This window comes from Canis lupus, chromosome 2 (genome assembly GCF_048164855.1).
Source record: "Canis lupus baileyi chromosome 2, mCanLup2.hap1, whole genome shotgun sequence".
Taxonomy (NCBI): Eukaryota; Metazoa; Chordata; class Mammalia; order Carnivora; family Canidae; genus Canis; species Canis lupus.
The window spans coordinates 61,471,520-61,496,071 of NC_132839.1; the positions used below are offsets into that span (position 1 = coordinate 61,471,520).

The following is a 24,552-nucleotide window of genomic DNA, read 5'->3' on the forward strand; positions in this document are numbered from 1 at the left end:
CCCAGGGGGGTAGGTGTGCCTGCACCCTGCCCCTTCCCTACTGCTCTGGAGTGGGCAGGAGGGGCAGCACAACCAGCACCCATGGGAAGGACAGACTGCGGATTCCCAGCTTCATGAGGGATTCCCACCCCTTGGCCTGGGCCTCAGCCTTCAGCCTCCAAGGTCACCATTGTGGTCTGAAGGCCAGGGACCAGGACCCCCGCGGGCTTAATGCTAATTTGCAGTTTGCACATCCCATCCTGGAGCTGTGACCGGCGGCAGCAGGGCTTTGGGAGGGGGGGCAATCCTTTCCCTTCCCCACATCCTGCGGGAGGAGCCCCTTTCCTTCTGAGAATGTGGGGTGAGCAGGTGAGGTTCCTGCACCACCTGGAAACTTCTGAGCAGATGCTCGGGAGAGTTGCAGGGAAGTGGAGCCGGTACCGTGAACACCCATGCGCTCAGGGCCAGGCTCTCCATCACTGGTCAGTGGCTTCCTAACTGTTCCCACATTGGCGCGCAGGAAGGGACCTGCCTGTTAGACAGTGGCCCCCCCCGGGGACAGGTGTGCACACCTGCGAAAGGACTGGGTATTGAGCATCCTCAACCTCACCAGAGTCTCTCAGGAACACAGTATCCTCCTGCCGCATAACTTTGTGTTTGCCCAGGTGGCTGGTTGTGGCCAATGACACTTAGGTGGAAGCGACAATGTGCCCCAAGGCACCTCACACATTTCCACCTGCCTCTCATGCTTCTGCCTTTGAACAAGGAGAACAGTCCTGGGCCAGCGTGCTGGTCCCAGGAGGAAGACTAGAGACGCAGTGGAGCCACCACACCTGGTCCAGCCTGATCAGCCGAGCCCCAGCCCCCAGCCCCACAGGCCCCGACTTATGTCTCTGCCCGCTGGGCTGTTTGTCCCACAACGTATCAGTTTCCCACAGCTGCTGTAACAAAATGCCACCAACTGGGTGGCTTACCACAGTACTGGAGGCCACGAGTGCAAAATCAGAGCCGCTGGGCTGAAGCCAAGGTGTCCACAGGGCTGCCTCCTGCAGAGGCCGTGGGGACAATCCACCCCCTGCCTCTTCCAGCTTCTGGGGGCGGCTGGCACTCCTTGGCTGTGGCCGCCTCACCCCCACCTCTGCCTCTGTGGTCACATGGCCTTGTTTTCTGTGTCTGCCCCTAACCTCCCTCTGCCTCCTCTTCTAAGAATAATTGCGATTGCATTCAGGGCTCAGGCGGGTAATCCAGGATGATCTCCCCATCACAACGTCCTTAACTTAATCCCATCTGCAAAAACCGTTTTTCAGATAAGGCCACACTCTCGGGTCCCAGGGATGTGGACGTGGTGTGTTTTGGAAGGGTCGTTCTCCAGCCGCCGCATGCAGCAACAGTTTATACGGCATATAAATCTATAGCGATTTTTTTCACCAGACAATACCGGCTCTTCTACTCACGACGTGCTCTGCTGTCTTTCCATTCAGCTCCACTCCTTATGTAAGCAACGCTGCTCTGACCCACTGAACTGATTTCATGCCCACAAATGGGTCGCCACCTGCAGTGTAGAAAGTTCTATCCCAACTTCCACACCTGCCAGGGTGGGGGACCCAAGAGAAACTGAGTGATTTAGAGGAAAGAGAAATGTGCCCTTTCTGTACAGCGAGGGTGGGCGGACTGGCAGGTGCCTAGAAGGACACACACACACACACACACTCACACTCGAGGACATGGTCCTGGCCACCCTGCCTGGTAGACGGTCCTCCCCCTGCTGCCCACGCAGCAGCTGGAACCCCAGGAGCAGTGGGGCTCACTGGGGGGCTAGGGAAGGGGCTCTGATGGAAAGGAAGGGAGTGTGTGGTCCCAGGTGGCCCTGTCCTCTCCCCCGTGAGGATCCGCTGCTGCTCCCTCCCCCTCCCCCTGGCACACCCCTGCCCCACATCCTAGCGCCATCCTTCTCTCCCTGACAACCCCGTGCTGCTTTGACCAATCATGCTCTATTGTACATTCACTCACATCTTTACCTACGCTGCTAAAAGATGAGAAACAAATGAGATCAGAGCCTGGAACTCTCCGGCAGATGGTACAGATTTTCAAGGTGACTTTAAAGCAAGGAAGACACCAACACCTTTTTAAGGGGCATAAAAACTTAGGTCTGCAGGGATCTGTGACATCATCCAGGCCCTGGGCAGGGATTCCTGAGGCCCGGCCATGGCCTCTGCTGAGCACTCAGCCCCCTGTGCCAGCTGCGCGCTGGACGCCTCTGCCTGGAAGCCCCCCTGCAATTCATAGTGGGAAAAGAGAATGCTTCGCCCTTTGTATCTGCTCCCACCCACCACTACTCTCGCCTCTCCTTCTGCAACTCAGGCAGACCCAAGTTTGCCACCATTGCTCAGCCGCAGGGTGACCCTGGCCAAGAGCCCTAACCTCTCTGAGCCTCGACCTCTCTGAGCCTCAGTTTCCTCATCTGTAAAATGTGGATGGCTGCCTATCAGGTTGCCTGGCGCCCAGCCTGGCTCACGGTGGCCCTTGGTCAACGACGTCTGTCTTTCCCACCCAGTGATGGCAGTGGTTTCCCACAGCTGCAGGACAAACGACCCCGCACTGGAAGCTTAAACAGCAGAAAGCCCTGTGCTCACTGTTCTGAGGGCTGAGGCCCTGAATCAAAGTGGAAGTGGGCCGCACTCTGTCTAGAATTCCAAGGGGAGACTCACTCTTCCCCGGCCTCCTGCAGCCTCCGTGCTGCTGGCCATCGGCCCCCTCGGCGCAGGCCTGCAGGGCAGCCTGTGTCTGCGTCTCTGCTCCCGTTGGGGCGCCTGTCAGAGTGGATCGGGACCTGCCCTGCTCCACTAGGACCCTGCTTCCAAGTACGGTCACATCACAGGGTCCCAGGTACCAGGGTTAGAACTGCAGCATATCTCTTTGGGGAATATGTTCGACCCAGAACACCGGCGTTCTCGTTTTCAGCAAAATCACCATGTCTCAGAGCAGCCAGCACAAAGCGTGGACACTCACTGCCGTGTGTCCCTCCTGTACCACAGAGGGCATCCTTCTCTCTGCCCTACCTCCCCCCCCCCATTTCTTTCCTGGTAGAGACCCTGCCCCGCCCTCATTGGTCTTCCCCTCCCTGCCAGACCTCCACGACCCCCGGCATTGAGTGCCAACTCTGGGGGCTCACCTGGCCTCCCAGATGGAGACCAGGTTCTTGTTCCGGAGCTGGACACCAGCCTGCTTGGGGCCTCTCCAGCCACCACAGCTGCTACCTTGCCTCCCTCTTCCTCTTTGCCCGGCTGCTGGCACTGCCCACCTGACTTGTTCACGAATGCTGGGCCCTCACCACAGGGTCTCAGGACCATCTGCAATGCACCCACCCTGAGAAAGCTCTCCCAGGCCTCCAAGGTGTCAGCCAGGAGCTGGCTGCTGTGGGAACCCCCGGATACCCCAGGGTCAGGCTAGGCAGCAGATGGATGTCCCATCCGTGCCACATAGCAACGAGTGTGCCCACCCTGGCAGCAAAGGCTTGCTGGGCACTCAGTACCGTGTGAGGTCAAAGGACCTCTCCGAGGTGACACAGAAACTGAATTCTGAATTCTACTGGCTTCAGAACAAGACAGAAAAAGCTTCAGGGGGCTGGAGAGTGTCCAGCAGAGGAGTCAGCAGCTATGGGGACCCTGAGGCCAGGAGGAGCCCAGAGCAACAAAAGGCTGTGGAAGGCCCGAGGGACAGCCCTCCCTGTGGGGCAGGTTCCCCGGTGGTCCCCAGAGCCCCCAGAGCCACCTGCAGGGCACAGCGGCCAGTGGGAAGGGTGGCCCGGAGCAGGGCGGAGGGGGTCCCTTTCTGCCACCCCTGTTGCTGCACCCTGCAGCACCCCGCATGCCCCTCCCAGAGCACTCGCCCTCCCTGGCTTCTGGGGAGGCCACCCTGCAATTAGCTCAACAGAGATTCATCTCCCCGCCTGACCAAACGCAGCCCACACACCCATCCGCCTCCCGAGTCAATACAGACAGACAAGCAACTGATAGAAAAATAAGCAAAGGAGGGGACAGGAAATCCGCAGAAAGACAAGTTGCCCGGAAATGTAGAGAATGCTCTGGGCGTCCCGGTCCCCAGGGAGGAGCCCAAAGCAGGGAGGAGCCCCTTCCATCCGCTGGGCAAGTGTGAACAGACACTGTCCTGTGCTGGCCTGGGGGGACGGGGACAGGGGATGCATGTGCCCCTTTTGGCAAAGGTGGAATGTGGGCAGCCTCTGGGAGGAGCGGCTGGGCGGAAGACACTCCCGTTTAACAATCGCACCCCTGGACATCTCACGGGTACACCTGCGCATGCGTGCAAAGGTGCACAGGTGAGCATTCTCACCTCCCAGGGCTGCGCTCAGCCCGAGCCCCCTCGCCAGCCACCTGTTCCTCCCTCTCTGTGAGTCAGGACAGGGCCCCCACGCACCCCGTTTGGCCAGCCCTGCACAGGGCAGAGAGTAGACCCACTCGGGGTTCAGTGAGCAAACAACCTAGCAGGAGGATGGACACACACAGGCCATCAGGTGCTCTCCGGGAAAAGTGGTGACATGGGCCCCACACTGGGCAGGTCCTCTGCACAGCACCCAGCACCTCGCTGGCCTGTTTCTCATCTGTGCACCCAGGTCACCCAGAGCACCCAGCTACAGGAGGGTCGGGAGACGGGTAAATGAAGAGCCACCTGTACCATGCTCTGCACTGGCCTGGTGCCTGGTCCCTGCTCACGGCAGGACCATAGGATGGTGCTGAGGCCACCATCACAGGGCTGCTGATGGGACCACTAAAATCCAGACTGCACACCCGTGTTCACTGCAGCCAAAGTGGGAGCAACCCCGGCGTCCAGCATCGGGTGAACGCATAAACAAAGTGCGGCGTGTCCAGGCAATGGGATGTTGCTCAGCCTGAAAGAGGAAGTTGTGACATAGGCCACAACCCGGATGCCATGACCTGGATGAACCCTCCCCTCACACAGGGGACCTGAGGAGTCAAACCCACAGATGGATGAAGATGGTGGGGACCAGGGGCCGCGGTAGGGGATGGGGAGTTAGTGCCTCACGGGCGCCCGTTCAGTCTGGGAAGATGACAAAAGTTGTGGGCTGGAAGGCAGGGATGTTGGCACGGCACCACAAAGGCATTAATGCCCCGTTGCTGGACAATTAGAAATGGATAGGATGGTAAATTCGGTGTTGTGTATGTTTTGCCACAATGAAAACAAAATGTGCCACTAGATGCTTTCCGTGCTGGGGCAGCAAAACTGCAAAGCACGAGGGAGGTGGGGCCCTGGCGGCGCCCAGAGTGGAGGGACCTCGCCCGCTGCCCACCGTCGGGCCTACTCCGTGGGTCGGGGTCCCTCACCCACCCGAATCCCTGCATCTCAGACAATGGGGCAGTCTGAGGGGGGCTCAGGCAAGGGTCACCCGCTGAATCACGCTCACGGAGACAAAGGGAAATGGAGGAAGGAAAGGACGGCACATTTTCCAGCTGAATTTCCAGCTGGAGGGCCTGAGTCGTGCACATCCCACCCCATGCAACCTTCCCAAGTGTGGCGTGGTTCCCACCCCAGGCTGCCCTGCTCTTATGTGGATGCTTTCCCAGGTCCTGGGAGCTGTGGCCCTGGGTCACCACCCCCAACTCAGTTGGGCTCCCCTTTAGGGGCCAGCAGACACATGCTGGTTCTGAGGATTCTGAGGCAGAGGGGTGGGGGACACAATGGGGGCACACAGGGGTGTACAGGGTGGCGGGAGTGAGTCCCTGGTTGAGGGAGGCAAACAGGAAGAGCACAGATGTGCCCAGACCAGGGGACAAGCATGTGCATCAGCAGGAGGAGGGGTCAGGGAGGTCATCCATGGAACAGACACTGGCTGATGGTGGGGGGTGGGGCAGGTGCAGCGGAACCAGGCCCCCAAGGCAGTTATGGGGATGGGAGGAGGAGCCCCCAGGCCTGGGCACAGGCACTCACAAGGAGGTGATGGACGGACAGTGAGGTGGGGAGGCACCGGGTCTCAGCTCCTCGGCCAAGCCTGGGAGTCCGCCCCTTGATCCAGCAATCCCACTTCTGGATGGCGCCCAAAAGAAGTGAAAGCAAACAGGTATGTGCGCCCCCGTGTTCACAGCAGCATGAGTCACGAGAGCCAAACACAGCCCAGTGTCCATCAACAGATGAACGGATAAGCACACCACGGTCCACCCAGTGGAAGGTCACTCAGCCTCGAAGAGGAAGGACATTCCAGCACCTGCCTCGACCTGGGCGAGCCGTGAGGACATCGCGCTCCGTGAAAGAAGGCAGCCACAGCGACAAACACCGCGCGCTGCCACTTGCGTGAGGTCCCCAGAGCCGTGAGAGCCACAGAGGAGAGAGCAGAGTGCAGGCTGCCAGGGGCTGCGGGCGGGTTGGGTAGGGGATTATCTCACGGGGGCAGACGGAAAAGTTCTGGAGATGGACGGAGGTGGAGTTTTCACAGGAATGTGAATGTACGGAACAGCAACGAACCATTTAACTCTAGTTAAAACGGCAGATTTTATGTTATGTATTTTTTACCAGAATAAAAAAAAAAATCTTTAATCCAAAAAAAAAACAAGACAGAAAACACTCTCTGCTGAGTGAAGGCAAGAGAGAATGTGGTCAAACAAAGCACAGAAAACCCGCTCAGGGCCGCCTCACGTAACGTACGGGGCAGACTGATGGGGCGGTGTGCGGGGAGGAAAGCGTGGCGTGCCACCCGAGGGTCCACGCAGAGGGAAGAGCGAGGAGAAAATACAGCAGAGGGGTCTGGGGTCATTCCCGGGTGCCGGGACCATAGAGGGTTCCTTTTTCATCATCGATCGGCTTTTGCAAAAATGCACGCGTGTGTTGTTTGTGATACTACGACTGCTGCTGCTCCTACTCCCGGTGATAATAGTCAATTGACTCTAAGAAACACAAGTGAGAGGGACACCCCCCAGAAGAGCTTGGGGCCCCTCCAGAAGGTCCTTCCTGGCCAGAGTGGCCCCCAGATGCATGTGGGAGGCAGGAGAGAGCTGGAGATGGAGTTTTGCACAGACAGAGGCTCCAGCCGGTCAGTGAGCTGGGGGTCAGGGAGCCTGCAGTGAGGACCTGGACACTTGAATCAGTGCAGACGGGGCCTGGGTGTGTGGAAGTCTCCTTTAAAGCCTCTTTTCTCATTGAAATTGTAGGGGACAACCGGTACGGGGTCAGACGCTGTTCCTCTAAAGTGATTCGACCTGGCCTGGAGCTCAGCTGACCATGACCCCCGCCACCTTCAGCACCTTCTACACATCCCCCTGCTCCTGGGAGCCACCTGGGGGCGGGGACAGGCCGGGGCTAGGGGCAGGCAGCCCTGCCTGGCTCCAGCCATGGACCCTGGCTTCCCGCCTCCCTCTCTGACCCCCACCCCAGAACCGGGGGTATTTCGGAGGATTCTGGGAAAACTAATGGTATTGCAGAGGCCCCAGAGCTGGGAAGAAACGGGAGCTGTCATCTTACGGAAGACATGCGGGGTCCCGCCGTCCGGGCCCCACACGTGCCCTGCCATGAATTACCAGCCCCTCGTCCTCCTTCGTGAGACCAAAGCCACACGGGGTGGGGTTCAGAGCTTCCCCCGCAATTCATTTCCCTTCGCCAGGAGCTCGTGGGCACCCAGGGAAACGGCCTTTGCCAAACACTAATGCGATCCGGGTCTATTTGTTCAAGCAAAGTCAAGTAATCGATATCTGAATAATTCAGCTTCCATCGAGGATGCTTCGGGGGAGGGCAGATTGGACGTGTTTACTATTCAGAGCAGATCCACTTGCAGGTTTGGGCACAGGAGACCTATTTGCGAGGGTGATTTGGGGCACTAAGTAAAAGGACAATTGTCAATCACGCGCCAACGGCACTGGCTGGCCATGCCGTCCCCGGGGCTCCACGTCACACACCTCTCCTCCACACACCGGGCCCCAACATTCCAAATTTCCAAATGTCCAGCCTGAGCACTGAGCGGATCTGTCACCTTGGATAGAGAATGGACAAGTGTCTGAGCAAGAGCTCCTGCTCACCAGCTCCCGCAGGAAGTGACACAAACACCCCGGCACCTTCCACGGAGCTCCCCCCTCTGCAGCTCCTCCGCGGCAGAGCTGGGGAGGGAGCCATGCTGGCGCGGGGGGCTGTGTCGCTTGCCAAAGCTGTCCTGTTGTCGCTGCCACGGTGGCCAGTGCTTTCCCTACCTACCGCAAGCCACAGATCCCGGCTGCTAGAGGCACTCCTCTCCAAATTGCTGTGGCCCCCAGAGTCAGGCACGCTGTGGGAAATAAAAGCTTCTATTCCTGGCCTAACCCTCTCTTCCAGAACTGGGACAGCCAGGGCCGGGCTGTCGCCAGGGTCTGGGGACTGGCCTGAGACCCGTCTCTGGGTCTCTGGGTCTTGCTAGTCTCTGTGGTTCCAAAGCCCCACCACCGTGCCTGTCCGCTTCCCCTGGCAGGACGGTGCCTCCAGGGGGCAGGGATCCCCAGGGCCCCTGTGGCTGCCCCATCAGCCCCCAGCCGGGTCCAGGCACCAAGGCCCCAGCAGCCCAGGGCGAGCACCACCGCCATGGCAGTGGCTCTACACCTCAGACACAACAGGCCCACGTCCCTGTCACCTGACCTCACGGATCGCACACTCCACCCCAGAACCTGAAGAGCCACAGATTCAACAACATGTGTAAAGCCTGAAAAGAGGCCACTTCTGCTATTCTTAGATGAGCTGACGATGACAGAAAGGCGGCAGTGGCCAAGCTGCAGTGCGAGTCCTGCCGCATGGGACAGAGGGGCCCAGGCTTCAAAGCAGGGCCTCACCTGGACCCTGGCCTCTCCCCTGTGCAACGGAGGAAGGTGCCACGTCCGGCCCCAGGACAGCTCCATCGCTCCTGAGCAAGCTTCAAGGGGTCCCTGGGCCTCAGGGAAGGTCGGTCCCACGTGGCCCTTAAGGAACCCCAGTCTAGGGGCTCGTGGCAGGAGAGGAGGAAGGGACTGGGCCTCGGCACTCGCTCCCACCTCCCTCTCTCACCCACAGGGACCTGCAAGCTCTCCCTGACCCAGGCCACACCAGCTCTCAGGCTTTTTCTCTCCTGCAAGGGTTGTGACACCAGCAGTCCCCAAACCCAGCCTGGAATCATCAGCTGAATCACCAGCGTGCTCCCGGACCCCACCGGCCCTATCAGAACAGCCAGGAGTCCGTACTTTGTAGAACCCGGTTCCCTATGCTCCCTCCCCTTCTCCTCTCCTCCAGGACTCATCGGCTCCTCACAGGGTCACTGAGCACCAACTACAAACCAGGTGCCACGCAAGGTGCAGGACAACCGTGGCGCCCGAGAGGCAGACAGCGCCGTGGGGCTCTTGCTGCGTGCCCAGCACCTTACCCAGGGCCTGACCTGAGGCACAGATACTCCCTCCACTCTCTAGGGCTCCGTACCCGCTGCTGGACGCCCTTCTCCCACTGTTTTGTCTGGCTAACTCCTACTTGATTAATGGCACCTCTTTCAGGAAGCCTGCCAGAATTTCTCTCTCATGGCAGGTTCACTGACCACTTCTCTCTGTCCCCAGAGCCTCCCTGAGAAGTGCCTTCTCATGATGTGTTTTCAGCACGCACTGTCTGCCTTTCTCATCAGGCCTGGGCGAAGAACTGTGTCAGGGTTACCTCCCGCACCCAGCCAGCAGATTGATAGGCGCGAGTGAAACCACCACCTCTGCCCATCCACCTCCCCACAGACGCTGGGTGGGTTGGCTGGCTACGTGTGAGGAGGTGTCACTGTCCATGGGGGCCAGGGTGGGGCCCCACCTTTGGGGCCGAGGGAAGGGTCTTCTGTGAAGGGGGTGGCCTTCCTGATGTTGGTGCCCCCAGAGAGAGGCAGATCCTCACAGTGGGAGCCAGACGCTGGAAGGGGAGGTCCAGGGAGAAGCCCCTCTCCTTCCTGCTGGCCAGCACTGCAGCCGGCGGGGGGGGGGGGCAGGCTGAGGCCAGGCTGTGCAAGCACCACACCCGAATCCAGGGCAAAGCCATGCTGAGATCCCCTGCTGGGCCTCAGGGGTACCCTACAGAGCCAGGGGGGAGGGAGGCATCAAAGCCCAGAGCAGGGCATCAGAGGGGAAGCAGTTCCCAGGCCCTGGGAATGGGGGGGCACAGGGGCCCTCAGGATCTCACCTTCCTATGTTTCATGCAAGGACCCCACCTTGGAGGCTGTGGGTCATATTTTAAGTAAGAAAAACGACGATTTGTTCGTAAGACCCTTCCAGGATGCTTCCCGCACCTACCCCACGTTCTGGGTGGTGACCGCAGCTGATGGAGCCCCCACCCAATGAGATCAGCAGGAGCCCCTGCCCTCTGCAAGCTGAGGTGTGGAGGAGAGCCCCACACACAGAGACAACCTTGCATCGAGCTCCGAGAAGGGTCACAGAGGGTCGCAGAGGGTCACAGAAGGCCTCAGCCAGAAGCTGACCCCCACCGAATGCAGATTACAGAAGGAGGGAGGTCATAGCTCAGCAGAAGCCCAGAATCTCGCAACAGAATGCCCCAGTTCCAACGTCCGCTCTGCTTGGTCAGCTGGGCACCCGGGGCAGCATCCTCCACCTCACCTGGCCTCCGCATCCCCGCCAGGAAAGGGCAGTTGTGACAACCACCCAGCAGGGTCCCCAGCGCTAAAAGACCAATACTTGTCCAGTGCTGCTGGTGCCACCACTGCCATGCTCTTGCACCTGCCAGGCCCCTTTTCACAGGAAGCAGAACGATTTGAAAAACTCAGGAGACATGCACCCCCCGGGGGGTTCCCCGAGATCCAGGCGGGGCCCATCTGAATGCTGCCTCCCCTGTTAGCAGCGATGTGACCTTGGGCACATTGGCCTCCAGAAGGGGAGCACCCCAAGTGCAGAATGGGAGCAACACCCCCCCCCCCACCACCACCACACACACACAGGGATGCTCCGGGCTGGAGACGGAGCCCAGACAACTCTTCCACGGTGCCTGGCACTACTAGATGCCCTGCAAATGGCAGACATCAATTTTTATTAGACGAATCAATGCCTCCCTGGGGCTCTGGTGCGGGCCGGTGGGGGTGGGGTTCCCAGGCTGCCAGCACACACCCAGGATATATTTAGCTCCCTGCTGCAGCGGGCTGGGTGCAGGCATTCCAGCCGAGGACGCGGAGTCCCAGCCGCCTCTACCTCCTCCCTGACCACCCTGGTATCTGCTCCAGCGCCCAACTCCCGCTCGTTTGTAGCTGTAGCTACGTTATCTAAGAGTACACACATGCACACGTCGAGTTCCTGTGCTTCTAGCGTGTAGATGCCACCCACCGCCCTAGTTCCACCGTGAAAACGCGCCTCCCAAAATAGAGAATGCGGTCCCTGGAGCAGGAGCCGGTGCCGGGGAGCCAGGCAGCTGCTCTCTAGTCAAGCCTCCTCGAGCAAAATCCTGTCTCTGGCATATCTGTAAAGTGAATCAGCAGGAAAAAATAAAATAGCGCAGCATTAGGAGGAAAGACAAAAGTGCCCAGAACCCTATGGCATTTGGACATATTTTCTTCTAGTGTGTTTTTTCCTGTGTATTTTCTAGAAACGGTGTGTAAAATTCCATACCCCATATTCTTCATTCACCGCCAGCACCGACGCATGCGGCTCACTGATCCTTCAGGTCATCTCAATGGCTGCATACTCTGCCTTTATCAGCAGCTCTCAAAGTTGGTCTAGGGACCCCTGGAGGTCCCCAAGACCCCATCAGGAGGTCGACAGGGTCAGAGCCATTTCCGTAATAAGATTGGGATGTGATTTCCCCTGTCCATTTCCACCTGCTCCTGAGAGGAAGGTTCTGCAGAGGCTGCGAGCGTGTGGCATCACCACTGATTGAACACAGGCCGGACATGAGCACCCAGCTGTTCTCTATTAGGCCGGACATTGATGTGATTTGCAAAACTGTGGAGAAATGCCACTCTGTTCACTAAAAATCCTCACATGTCAACACACAGAAGGCTATCAGCCAACAAATTAGCAAATATCTTAGAATTGTCTCTAATTTCTAACTGGGGACACATCAATAGATACAACACACTCGGAAGCTCTCCAGGGCCCCCAAGAATTTGGAGTCGAAGCCTTGGAGTCTGGGTGCTGCCGCTGTGGATGGATGGCGAGCTATGTGTCCAGCATCCCGAGGCTGGGGGGCCGCGCAGCGGACTGCGCCAGCCCCCCAGGGAACAATCTCTGTGTCTAAATCCGTGTCTGTGTTCCAGAGCCTTTTGCAGAAAGATTCCCAGGAGCAGCAGTTCTTCTGTCAAAGGGCCCAAAGCATGTGCCTAATTGCTTCCGTGAAGCTGATACAAACTGATGCCCCGGTCAGCAGCCTGCGACGGGATCTAACTCACGGGATCTGGGGTTTAAATTTAGCCAAGTTAAGAGTAACACTGGTTTCCTATGAGAAGCCATTCTTTCAACCCCTCAGCTAGGCTGGAGATGCCCTGGGAGAGGGAAAAGTGTGGGTCCCAGAAGCAGGCGCTCAAGAGGCTGCCTGCGGAATGCGGGTGGATGCCCTCCCATCACAGTGGTGATCAGATTAAGGGTCTGGAGATGGGGAGCATCCTGGAGGGTCCGGGCGGGCCCCGATGTCGTCCCAAGTGTCCCTGTGGGAAGGAGGCAGAGGGAAGCCTGACACACTCAGAGCAGATGCCTGGGGGGGGGGGGGGGGGTTATGGAGGGGGAAGGGATGCGGAGCCACAGAAGCTGGAAGAGGGAGGAGGGCATTCTACCCAGAGGCCCCGGAGCAGGTGGCCCTCTGACACCTAGACTTCAGCCCAGTGACACCAAGTCTGGCCCGCTGACCTCCACAATGGGGAGGAAACATCACTGATGCTCACAGGACCAGTGTGTGTGCTTTAGAACAGTGGTCCTCCCAACGGGGGTGTGTCACCCTCCAGGGAGGGGGGCTGACTCCCTTCTACCCCAGCCCCATTTCCTGGCCCATGGCACCACCTGCTAGGGAAGCTTCTTGCGTTGGGCTGCAATGTACCCCCTTATAGGCCCCACCAGCCCCCACCTCACCCCGCTTCAGGGCTATGGAGTAGATGCCACTGGGTATCTGAAGTCCTCTTAGCTCCTTCAAAGGCTGCAGGCTGTGCTGCTCTCGCAAAGACACAGGTGGAGAAGGGATTGGGGGTGGCAGGAGATGGAGGCCAAGGAAGGACGGGGAGAGGCCGCGTTGGAGGGAGGACAGAGCCTCATGGGGCAGCTCCAGGCCTGGCAGGGCTTCAGAGAGGCCTGCCTTGGCCACAGGGTCAAGTCTAGCAGGGCCCTAGAGGGCTGGCAGGGAAGAGCTATCAGGCCCTGAGTCCTGGGAGACCTGCCAAGGATTCCGGAGGGGGCCTGTTCACTGTTGGCACTGCCATCCTTTGTCCCTCTGCACCGGGAGCCCACGGCCACCCTGTACTGCACCCCACGCCCACGCTGCACCCCACTCCCTCTCCCATTAGACAGGCAGGGAGGTGTCTAGCAGGATGCTGGGCTCCTGGCATCTATATCGTGTTTCCTGACCCACAGCACACTGGAGTGTGTGCAAGGGAGCCAATGTGGGTAATTGTGCACCCCTGCTGCTACTCCCCGAGCACTTGGCAGGCCAGGCCTGCTTTCAGAGCTGGAGGTGAACCACTGATCAGAACCACTAGAAAAGGTGAGTCAGAGGAACTGAGGCCCCTCAGTGAATCTGGGCTTGAGCAGAATAGCACGGGGGCTGCAGCAGGGCAGCCGGCACTGGCCACGGCCTCAAGCCCATCACTTGCATCCACGGCTGGTCACCCATGCTGACTCCCTCCCTCGCTGCATGCCCTGGCCCCTCCCATGCAGCCCCGCTGGGCAGTCTGCTGACCGGTGTTCGCCCTCGTTGCCCACCCCCTGCCTTTGTGTTGAGCCTTCTGCCTCCCTGGTCAACGCTCATGTGCTGGTCTCAGGACTCAACTCTATGTCCTCTCCTCCAGGAAGCCTTCTCTGATGCCATGTGGAAGTGATTCCTCTCCTCCTGTCCACGTTCTGTCTCCTACCAGGTTCTGAAGACACATATTCCCTGTCTGGGTTACGACCTCCACGGGGAAGTGTCCTCAGCACCTTCTGTGTGTCCAGCACAGGGTTCTACACCTGGAAACATGTCTTACCCCTGTCATACCAGCTGCTGCTTCACGTGAGGTAGGTGGGTGGGTGAGCAGTGGATCAGGGACCCTGACAGGTGAATACTGCCTAAGATGTCTCATGGGAAAGAGGCCCAGACTGTCCCAGGGGCAGTGGGACGGGTGTTCAGAGATGCTGGGGCCCCTATGCTCCACAGTCAGGAGTGTGGGCTCTGGGGTCGGCACTTGGCTAGTTGGATGGCCTTGGGCAAGTGACCTGGTTCCTTGGGCTTGGAATGCTTACCTGCAAGCAGGGAATGGCCTTGATGCAAGGATTAGGGTTATGGCACACGGTGGCCCAGAGCCCTGGGACAGCGCTGGGACCCCCAGGTGGGAAACGCTGCTGGCCAACGCCCTGTCAGTGGGCATGGAGGAGGCTTGCTCGCCTGACACAAATGCTGTGTCCCCTGGCATCCACACACGGGCACAGGGCTGTCAGGACCCAGAAGACACCCCCGATCCCAACAGTACATGAGGTGGTAAAGGGGTCCACCTGGGGACACACACCCAGAGCTAGAATCTGGTGTCCTGGCTCTCCAAGGGACCACCCACGTCTTCCCACTAACCCCAGGGCTGCCCACACACTATCCCAGGACCCAGGCTCACTGAGTACCAGGGAAAACCAGATTGTGTGAGACCCCCCACATCATGCACCAGGGGACGATCAGATGGTGCCAGACCCCCTCCCACAGACAGTGCCCACCAGAGCTTGAGAAATGTATGGCTCCAGACCCTGCAGATGGACCATTCAGTGGCTGCACAGAGGTTGGGGCTCAGGTGACACTAGCCACGAGAGGAAGGCTCACTGAGGTCCAAGAGGATGATGTGAGTAGGAGTGATGTGGGTCAGGATCCAGGAGCCTGCCAGGCTTGGATCCTGGCTTGTGAGTCATGGCACACACCACAGGGGTCCATCCCAGCTTCCCTGTCAGGAAGTTGGAAATAGGCGTCGTGTTCAGAACATGCAGCCCCAGTGCACTGGCCCTCCCCTACAGGGCGCTGTGCACTCCATCCAGGTGTTCGGAGCCATTGAGAGGCCCACTTGAGCTGGAGAACGAGCCCAGAGGTTCTCCCTTAAACACTGACCCCTCCTCACCCCTCCTTTCTCAGAGGGCAGTCCTCCCTCATTCATTATTCACGAAGGTGCTCCCCAAACACCTCCAGGAGTGGGAGGCCCTGGCTGCAAGCACGCATGGACATGACACAGCCCCACACCGCCGAGGAGGTGTGGAACGATCCCCACTTTGCAAAATGTCACCACCCTCCCAACCCAGCAGCAGGGAAGACAGGGAAGGTAGGCCATCTGTCTGGGTGTCAGGCAGCTGCTGTGACAAATGGTCCCAGACGTACAGGCTTAAAGCAGACATAATCCCTTATGGTCTGGGGGCCGGAGTCTGAAATGGGTCTGCAGGGCTGGTTCCTCCTCAGGAGGCACCCTGGTTCCTAGCTCAGGGCCCTCCTCCGTCCTCCCTCCTCAGACCTCTGCCTCCCTCTCCTGAGGTCCCTTGATTACAAGGGGCCCATGGAGTAGTTCCTCCAGCCCACAGTGTTAACTTAATCACATCTGCAAAGTTTCTTTCCAACAGACACACAGGTTCCAGGACCTGGACGGGGACATGTTGGGTGGGGGCCACTACTCAGCTCCCCGCACCATCAGAGGCACTCAGGGAGGGGCGGCAGCTGGCCCGGGGCCACACCACAGCCAGGTCCTCAGCAGGAAACCTCAGCTCTGTCCACTGCCCCCAGCAGTCTGGAGTTCTGCTTGGAAGCTGGGGAGATGGAGGAGGACGACCTCCAGGATGGGGGACAGTGAGGCAGATGGAGAACACGGCAGGAACAGTGCGAGCAAGGGTGTTTGGGCATCAGGAGCAAAGACTGTGCTTTGCACACAGTAGGTGCTCAATAAATAGTCGTTGAAAGACTGAATCAGCATTCTGGAACGGCTGAACCCTAGAAGCCTGGGAACAGAGGTGGCCCCGACCAGGCTGAGGCTGGATCATTTCCGGGTCCCCGTGGGAGCCTCTGCAGGAGTGGCAGCTGCGGTGACACCTGTCCTCATCCCACCTCTAGGTCTCCTGTGGCAGATGGGGACAGGTGCTCACTGACCCCTCTGCATCACAAGCCCAAATGTCTGTCTCCTTACTTTGCAGCCTGAGGCCTCCCCAGCCGGTGGACCCTTGCTCGCCCCACACAGGGCAGGGTAGGACTATGCCCACCCATGATCCGTCCCTCACCCTGGAGGTTAAAGACCCCAGAATCCCACTCCCCGCAAGGGACAGTTCTGAGGAGCAGGCCCACAGCAGCTGCCCACCCATTCAAACACCCCCACTTCACCCCTCACCCTCTCCACCCCTGCTTCCTGGGGTCACTTCCCCAGCCATCTGCCTGCATCCACGTCCTTGTCCCCAGGGGAACCTGAACTCAGACAGTCACAAGGCATGGGGTGGGGTCTGAAGTATCTGAAACTTAGGTGGGGGCCATGGGGATGGTCTCAGCCATTCCTCCTTCTTGAACTTCATGCACAACTGCAATGGCCAACTGGGACTTGGAGACACCGTTTTCCAGTAAGGTGTGGGGCCACTGAGGTCAAAGGAGAAGCAGAGGGTCAGATAGAGGCCTGGCTGGGATCCCTTGGCCCAGGATGATGGTAAACACTGGGGGAGGCTGAGTATGAAGAGAGGGCCCGAGGTCATCCTCCATTCAACCCCTCACTGGCCAGATGCTCACGGAACCCCTGCTCTAGACAGTCCGTGGGGGCTGTCTGGGAGAGCAGCTTGAGATCTGCCCTGAGCTTTGAAGGGTGTGGACAGCTGTGACAAAGACCATTCCACCTGCTTCCTGGTGCCCTGGATGCCCAGCACCCTCGAGCAATCATAAAGAGCAGGAGGTATTATCTCCACTCTACAGATGGGGAAATTGAGGCAAAGAGCAATAAAGTGATCCAGTCACTGGGACTCAACTAGCAGGTGACGACTGGGACCAGAGCCCAGGTGAGCCTGACCCCAAAACCATAGACTGTATTTTCCAAGCCATCAAGGTGGTGTCCCTTGCTGCTTAGAAATCTTCAGGCAGGGAAGGCAAACAGCACATGAAACCCCGAAACACGCCATTCTGCGACAGAACCTGTGTAGTGTATGCCTGGCTCACCAGCAGCCTAGAAGCCCACCGAGGGCAATACGTGCCCAGGACCAGCCCCGGCACCCAGTAGGGCTTGCCGTTGGTGCATCCAGCATAAAGGCACACCTTCCACCCTCCCCAGCCCTGCCCACGGACAGGGACCACTCAGATCTCCCGGCTCAGGCACCAGATAGACACTCACTGACGTGGCCTCCCTGGCAGGCTGCGGAGAAACCCCCTTATACCAGGGAGCTGCTGTGTAAAGGGCAAGTGCTTCCTGCTACGAAATTGTCAGAGAAGGTCTAGGTGGCAGAAAAGGATGATGGGGGACCATGTTTCCCTGAAATGTTGGGTTAGCCTCAAACCCATATAATCTCTCTGGAAACAGTAGAGGAAGTGGGATGCACCTCTGAGGATGGCGGTAGCCCCTGTCTTTACACATGAGGACACTGAGGCCCAGAGAGGGAAGACAGCCTGTCCAAGGTCACATAGCAGCCCGGGTCGGTGGGGCTGGGATTCCCGGGAGCTCCGGCACCACCAGTGGGAGCTGCAGCAGAGGCATAGGACAGCCGTGATTGCTGCCTTGCAGTGGGAATGGACAGCTCTAGAAGGCCTCGAGGACCTGGTGGAAGGGAGAGCTGGGGCCAGAGGGTCAAGGTTACAGAGAGGCACACGGGCTTGACACGGTAAAAGTCTCTCTCACGGTCTGAGCTGTGTGGGAGCGGACCCTGGGCTGTGCTATGACCCCAGGTAGGAGTCCCTACAGAAGGCGAGGAAAGAGCATGCACTTTGGAGGCAGAGCTGGGTTTTGAGGCACGGGCACGTGTCACACCTGGAAAATGCAAATATTGTTCATGGCCCAGGTGAGAAGATGGACCGTATAAGCCCCCCGTCAGCACAAAGCGTTACCATGATGTCCTAAATGGTCAAGGCTTATCCATTCCACTCAGCCACGCATCAGGAAAGGGCAGTAAATCACCCACGATGCAGGCACAGGGGGCAGGGTGGGGGCAGACGGAGCCCACCCAGTAGGGAAGATGAGTGTCTGGGCACACCGGGGTTCCAATCCAGCTCTGCTGTTCACAAGTGGTGCGGCATGATGCCAGGCGACCCACAGCCCATCTGGGCATCATAACTGGGGACACCCCAGCAGCCCCAAGAAGCGCTGTGAGGATCCAGGAGCATCAGGCCAGGCGTGGGGCCCAAGGGAGCGTCCCGTGAGCCGTGGCTGCCGTGACACTGAAGTAGGGTGCTGCCCGACACCCTAGAGGCCTCGCGGATGGAAACATCCTCAAGTAAACAAAGACGCTCCGCTCAGGTTGCTCTGCCCTGCGTCCTAGCAGCCTTGGGGCCCGCTGCTCTCAGCCCATGCAGGCGGCACACATCTGGTTTGTCCCCCCCAGCAGCTCGCCATGTGAGCATGATCAAAAAGCGAGCTACTGTCTGAACACCACCCGTGCTCTCCTACTGAGACTATTTTAACTGCCTTTCCAAGCCTCTCCCACATGTCAGGACCTGCACCCTTGGTCCCTGTGGAGACCCCAAGCGGAGGAAGCATCAGAAGCGCAGAGAGGTTCAGTGATCAATACTGCTAGCAGGTGGCAGAGCTGGAATGAGCCCAACAGACAGGAGTTCAGAGGAGGACTTACCAGGTCCCCTGTAGCAAGGGGTGCAAGGAAGCCCCCTTGTCGGGGCAGACCAGGGGCCAGAGTCCTGGCAGCTGCTGCTGTCCTCAACCGTTGCTGGCCCGGCCAAGGCCCGGTGCCAGGACAGACGCCACCGGCTGGAGCCCTTCCCACCCTCTCCTTTCATTACCCAGATGAACCCATATTCTCTGGCCAGCTCCCACGCTCCAGATGACTTTCTGGAGGCTCAGCGCATCAGACAGGTGACTTCTCCAAACATGAAGGTCACACTCCCTTTTCTGGGACAGTAAGACTGGACTTGCTAAGAGTTCATCAAAATCAGAACTTGATTCTAGAAAATATGCCATCTACCCCCAGTCAACCTTATTGACAGAAATGGTAATGAATCGAAGGGTCTCGGGCGGCAGGTTAGGGAGTCACCCTGAACCTCAGAGGACAACAGTGCAGAGCTCAGAGATGCCCATGCTGAGCTAGGGAGCACCAGCTGGTTCTTGGGCAACAACTGTCCTTTCTGGAGGCAATTTCAGATGTATTTTTGGGTCAGGATGGTTTGTCTTCTGCTGTCCCTAATTCAGAATGAGTCACGCAGGGAAACCGGGCACCAGGGCCTCGGCCCGTGGGAAACACCCTAATGCCTTCCACCTCCAAAAAGTGGGAAAACCTCTTTCTCCTCTTCCCCCCTAGAGAGGGAGACGGTTGCTGATGTCTGGACATGTGTCCTTCCTGATATTCCTCCTTTACCATGATCTCAGTTTGCAGACTTGAGATCACGTATGACGTAGGTTCTTCCCTCCGTTTGCTGAGTTAAACTGGTTTGCTCAAGCACGGCGCCCCACATTAAAGCCTCTCACACACCGTTCACTAGAATGCCCCCCGCCACCCCCAGACCGTGAGAAGCTCCAGCAGGATGTGCACCGTGCGTGTTGTCACCCACGGCCGCACCCAGACCCGGAGTGCGCGGGGCACATGGTGGGTGTGGGAAGCCCTTGCCCAGTGAGCGAGTGACTGCGTGGCTGCCTGGTACCCGCCGTGCCCTCCACATGTAGGTGGCTCAACTTTCTGCTGTACTGACGTGAGCATCTTCGTGGTGACGTCTTTGTCCACACCTGGACGAGATGAAGGGATGTGCCTCTGTTCCAAATATCTAGCGCTGCGCCAACCAGGGTAGGGGCCTGGGGCTCAGGTTCTGGCTCTGCCACATTCTCTGCATGACCTTGGACGGTTGCCTTTTCTTCTCCAGGCCTTGGTCCCCCTCTGTGCATGAATGGGTTTGGACGCAGCATCCTCTACGTCCTTCCAGCTCTGTGATCCTAGCCCGGCAGCCATGAACACAGTGACGGAAACAGCCACCCAGGCTCTCCAGCTGGCCCTGCACCCGCTACGGGCCGAATGATGCCCCCCTGCAAATTCACATGCCCAAGTCCTAACCCCCAGTATCTCAGAATGAGTCTGTATTTGGGGACAGGAACTTCACAGAGTAGTTAAGGTAAAATAAGGCCAGCCAGGTGGTTGCTAATCCTATATGACTGGTGTCCTTATGAGAAGAGGAAATTTGGACCAAGCACATACAGAAGGAAACCTCAGTGAGCACAGAGAGAAGACAGCCATCTACAAATTAAGGAGGGAGGAGGGCTCAGAGGGAACCAACACCCCTCCCCGGCACACACACACACATACACACACACGCACGCACCTTCAACATGGACTTCCAGCCTCCAGAAGTGCGTGCATAAAAATCTGTGGTTTAAGCCACCCTGTCTGTGGTGCTTTGACCAATACAGCCCGCCAGGAACCTCTGACCACCTCGGGGACTCCCACCTGCCAGGGTGTAGCCACCAAGGGATGGCATGCATCCAGGCCCACAGAGAACATGAGGTCTGCTCAAGGACTGGCACCCACTGGTGGCAGAGCTGACCCTGGAGCCCCTCCCAGCTCAGGTCCCCTCCCTATCCCCACTTTGCCCATTGCAACCCCAGAGGCTGCAACATTATGAGGCTACCACCTCATGGCCCACATGAGTGGGCCAGGGCTGCATGCCAAGCTAAGGACATTCCCTCCCTACAAAGGGGAAACTGAGGCACAGGGAACCCATAGCTAGCGCGCTGGATTTGGATTTAGGCCTGATACAGAACGCCACCTCTGACACTTTCCCCGGCCACCCAAAATCAACGAGCCGCAAATAAGTAGGCAGATTCATGGGGCCCTGAGGTCATACCCAAGCAGTCTCAAAGGTGCACCAGGTCATCTGACTAAAGCAAGACATGCCTGAGGCCTGGTGGCATAAAAGAAAAAGGAGCCTCCCACCCAGGGAGATTGTATAGGTCACCTCAGGCTTTGACCCAAAGGCCCATCTGGGCAGCTGGACGCTGAACCAAGTGATGCCCACCCACACCTGCTGGCACCAAGCTCCAGGACAATGCCAGTCTCCTTGGCAGGAGGGCATCAGGAGACCTGCCTTCATTGGTGATAGAAGTCGCTGACCTGTCAGGTGTGCACGATGGCCAGACACGAGAGCCAGGTGCAAGGCACAAGGGACCATGCTCTCCCCCATCGCGCTGTACAAGGGATGGCCGAAGGACACATCTAGGGCACCAGCCCATCCCCAGGCAGATGGGGAGCAGACTCATGGGCAGCTCCAAAGGGCTGAGTTAACTCAGGAAGACTGAGGGGAACGTGACCATCCGGCAGTGACCATCACGAGCTACGAGCTACGGAGGACCTACTCTGTGGGGAGTCTCCCATGGGTATCTCGTTCTCTCCAGGTTAGGAGCAGCGCTACTTCTACACCTGGGGAAGCCAAGCTCGGGAAGGTGCCATCATTTGCCAAGATCACAATCTGCCACCAGGCAGACAGTACGGTTGAACCCCAATCCCCTTGTTCGTTGGGAATCATGACACCTCCCCCGTGGCCTCCAGTGCTCATACAGCCCTTCTTCCAGGACAACCACAAATGCCAGTGCTCCTTCCAGGGCTCCCCCTGATTACAGGAGGGACCAGAGGTATCAATTATGATCACAGAAGACCTAAAATTACCCTATGTGCACCCTGCCATTACCCCCACCTGCCATTAGATAAATGTGTCTGGAGCTTCTGCCAAGCCTTGGGGTGCCCTGCTCCCCAGCCACCTCCAGATAACAGGTTGGCCATTTCAGAAACCTTCTTCTAGAGAATGCTGCCTTCCGCTGCCTGCCATTTGCTCTCAGCCACTCTCCCAACGCCCACCGCCAGTGTGGTCCCTCCTTCCTGGGTTGGAGGGGGAGGAGACTATTCCCCCTGCTGGGAGATGGGTCCCTGGAAACAGCCCTCCCAAACCCAGAGCAGGGAGCAAGCACTCGCCAAATGCACACTCCCTCCCCCAGGCTGGTTTTTCCCCCAGCTTGTCCCGGCTTTTTTTCTGCACCATGGCCAAAGGCCATACTGCAGTCTGTGGCCCGACAGGCTCAGAGGAGACAGTGTAGGAGTCAGGGAGCACCAGGTTAGAATCCGCACCCCACTGCGTGAGCTGAGCAAGTGACTCAAGCCTGGTGAGCCTCGGTCGGTCGCACCCTGAAAAACGGAGTGACGGCCCCTCCCTGCCAGGGAATGTACGGACCAACCCCCCTGCCCGGTTCCAGGCCACGGAGACTCTCTGAACCGCGGCTCCTCCGGCCGCGCATCAGACTCCCCTGCCAAGGCTTCCCTGCTGTCGGTCTCAGTTTCCCCAAGCGCAATAGGCTCGGTTGGCTTGTGACGATGTGGGATTTTCCAGGGCCGCACAGAGGCTGTCAGAGACGGTGGGTGCGGCGGGAGAGGCAGCAGTGGGGATGCGCAGGGGTGACGGGCCGGAGAGATGCCTACTGGAGGGAGATGGGGCGGCTCGCACACACCTGCAGGCTCTGCGTCCCCAATTCTGCAGCGGGCGAGCCCGGGGCGCCGGGGTCGGCCTGACGCCCACCCCCCAGCTCCCGCGGCGCGAGAGCCGCGCAAGGGCGGCGCCCCCTGCCGCAAAGCCCCCAGTGCCATCACACCTCTCCGTAGCAGGGTCTGCGGCCCTGCGGCCCTGCGGCCCTGCGCCCCTGGCCCGTAGGGTCGCCTTCTCCAACCTGCAGCGACCTGGGACCCGTGAGAAGCAAAAAAGTGGCGCCTTCCAGACAGCCCGGCGCAGCCACCCTGGCCGGCGCGGTGGGAAAGGGGTCCCCAGCCCGCGCTGCAGACCTGCACGAGCCCGGGCGCAGGGGCAGGGGGCTGAGGGCCCGCCCCGAGGGTCCGCAAGACCCTGGGGCAAAAGTTGGGTAGAGCCCTGGGTGATTTCCCCCGCGCTGCAGGTGCAGCCCTAGAATGCTGTGCCGCGATCCGGCTCGGGGACGCGCTGGTCCCTCCATCCGCACACTCACCTGCACTCATCTCAGCGGCAGCTGGGAGGCGGGCGGTCCGGCGCTGCGGCAGCCCGACGCTCCTGCCCGCAGGTGCCGCGCCCGCGCGATCGCCCGCCCGCCCGCCGGTCCGCGGGTGCGCCGGCCCTGGGCTCGGTCGGCGCCCGCCCGCAGCGCCGCCGCAGCCCCCCGGCGCGCCCGCCCCGCCCCGCCCCGCCCCGCCGGCCCCGCCCCCGCCGGCCCCGCCCCTGCGCGCCGCCCCGCCCTCCCCGCCCCGCCCCGCCCGCCCCGCCCCGCGGGCGGGACGCACCCTGGGAAGTGTAGGCTCGGCGCCCCCGCCGCTCCGCCTTTGCGGCCCAGCCGCCGCGTGGACGGACTACAAGTCCCGGCCGGCAGCGCGCCCCGCGCACGCGCAGGCCGGCGGCGCCGCTGCGGCCTCCCGCAGCCGCCGGTGGGTCCCGGGGGCTGTCTTCGCCGCCTGGCTGGCGTCCAGGCCGGCGGCGGCTTTCGGGAGCCCGCGAGCGGCGCGGAGGGAGGCCCCGGGGCGAGAGCTTGGTGCAGCTCCTCTGGAGTCGTGGAACTGCAGGGGCCCCGGACACCTGGGCCAACCCCCACCTTCCCTAGTTTGCAGACAGGGAAACTGAGGCGCGGCGGGGCGCGGGCTGGGAATGTGGCGCGGGTGTGCCTCCGGCTCCCGCGGTGCTGCGTCCCACCCGTGGAAGGCTCGGGCCACAGCCCCTGCCGTCGCTCCCGCCGCCTGTGACGTCAGGCGCCCCGCACAGGGCGGGGTCCGGTACCGGACCGGACGGTGCGGGGCCTCAGGAAATTGAGGGGAGTCGGCGGAGCCCGCTGGTGCCTGGTAGTGACAAAGGGGGCCTTTGGGGTGCAGGCTGGGCTGGGGAGCGTTCAGGAGGCCGAGTCTCGGGGACCTGGCATTGCGAGCCGAGGTGGCCCCAGGACATTTGGCTTGGGCCAAGGCTGTTGGGAGATGCTGGCGGCAAGAGGAGGAGGGCCGGCGCAGGAAACGTGGGCTCTGCCTGGAGTTCTGATGCAGGGGCGGAGGCTCCAGCCCGGCCCTCAGCAGCATCCGGCCCTGGGCTACCCCAGCAGGGCCTCCGGGGAACGCCGGAGTCCGGCAGAACCAGCCCCAGGCCAGGCCAGTGGGCGCCGGCGCCACACGCCCGTCCTGGCTGGGTCCCTGCCCACTGGGGCCTTGATCCCAGAACTCAAGCGCACCCTGATGGGGAGCCCAGGAAAGGGTCAAATGTCTTCCTCCTGACCCAGCGTCCCCTCTGTGTGAC

The 24,552-nt window shown here is 59.8% G+C and overlaps 1 protein-coding gene across 1 annotated transcript in view; it reads right to left on the reverse strand.

Annotated features, from left to right (window-relative positions):
* Positions 1 to 23,400, reverse strand: part of ABLIM2 (actin binding LIM protein family member 2) — a 142,803-nt gene extending 119,403 nt beyond the window's left edge. The window contains exon 1 of the mRNA XM_072803070.1: positions 23,273 to 23,400. Within this exon, the coding sequence (XP_072659171.1) occupies positions 23,273 to 23,282 (10 nt within the window). The 5' untranslated portion in view covers positions 23,283 to 23,400. The remainder of the gene's footprint in view (positions 1 to 23,272) is intronic.
* Positions 23,401 to 24,552: the final 1,152 nt, after the last annotated feature.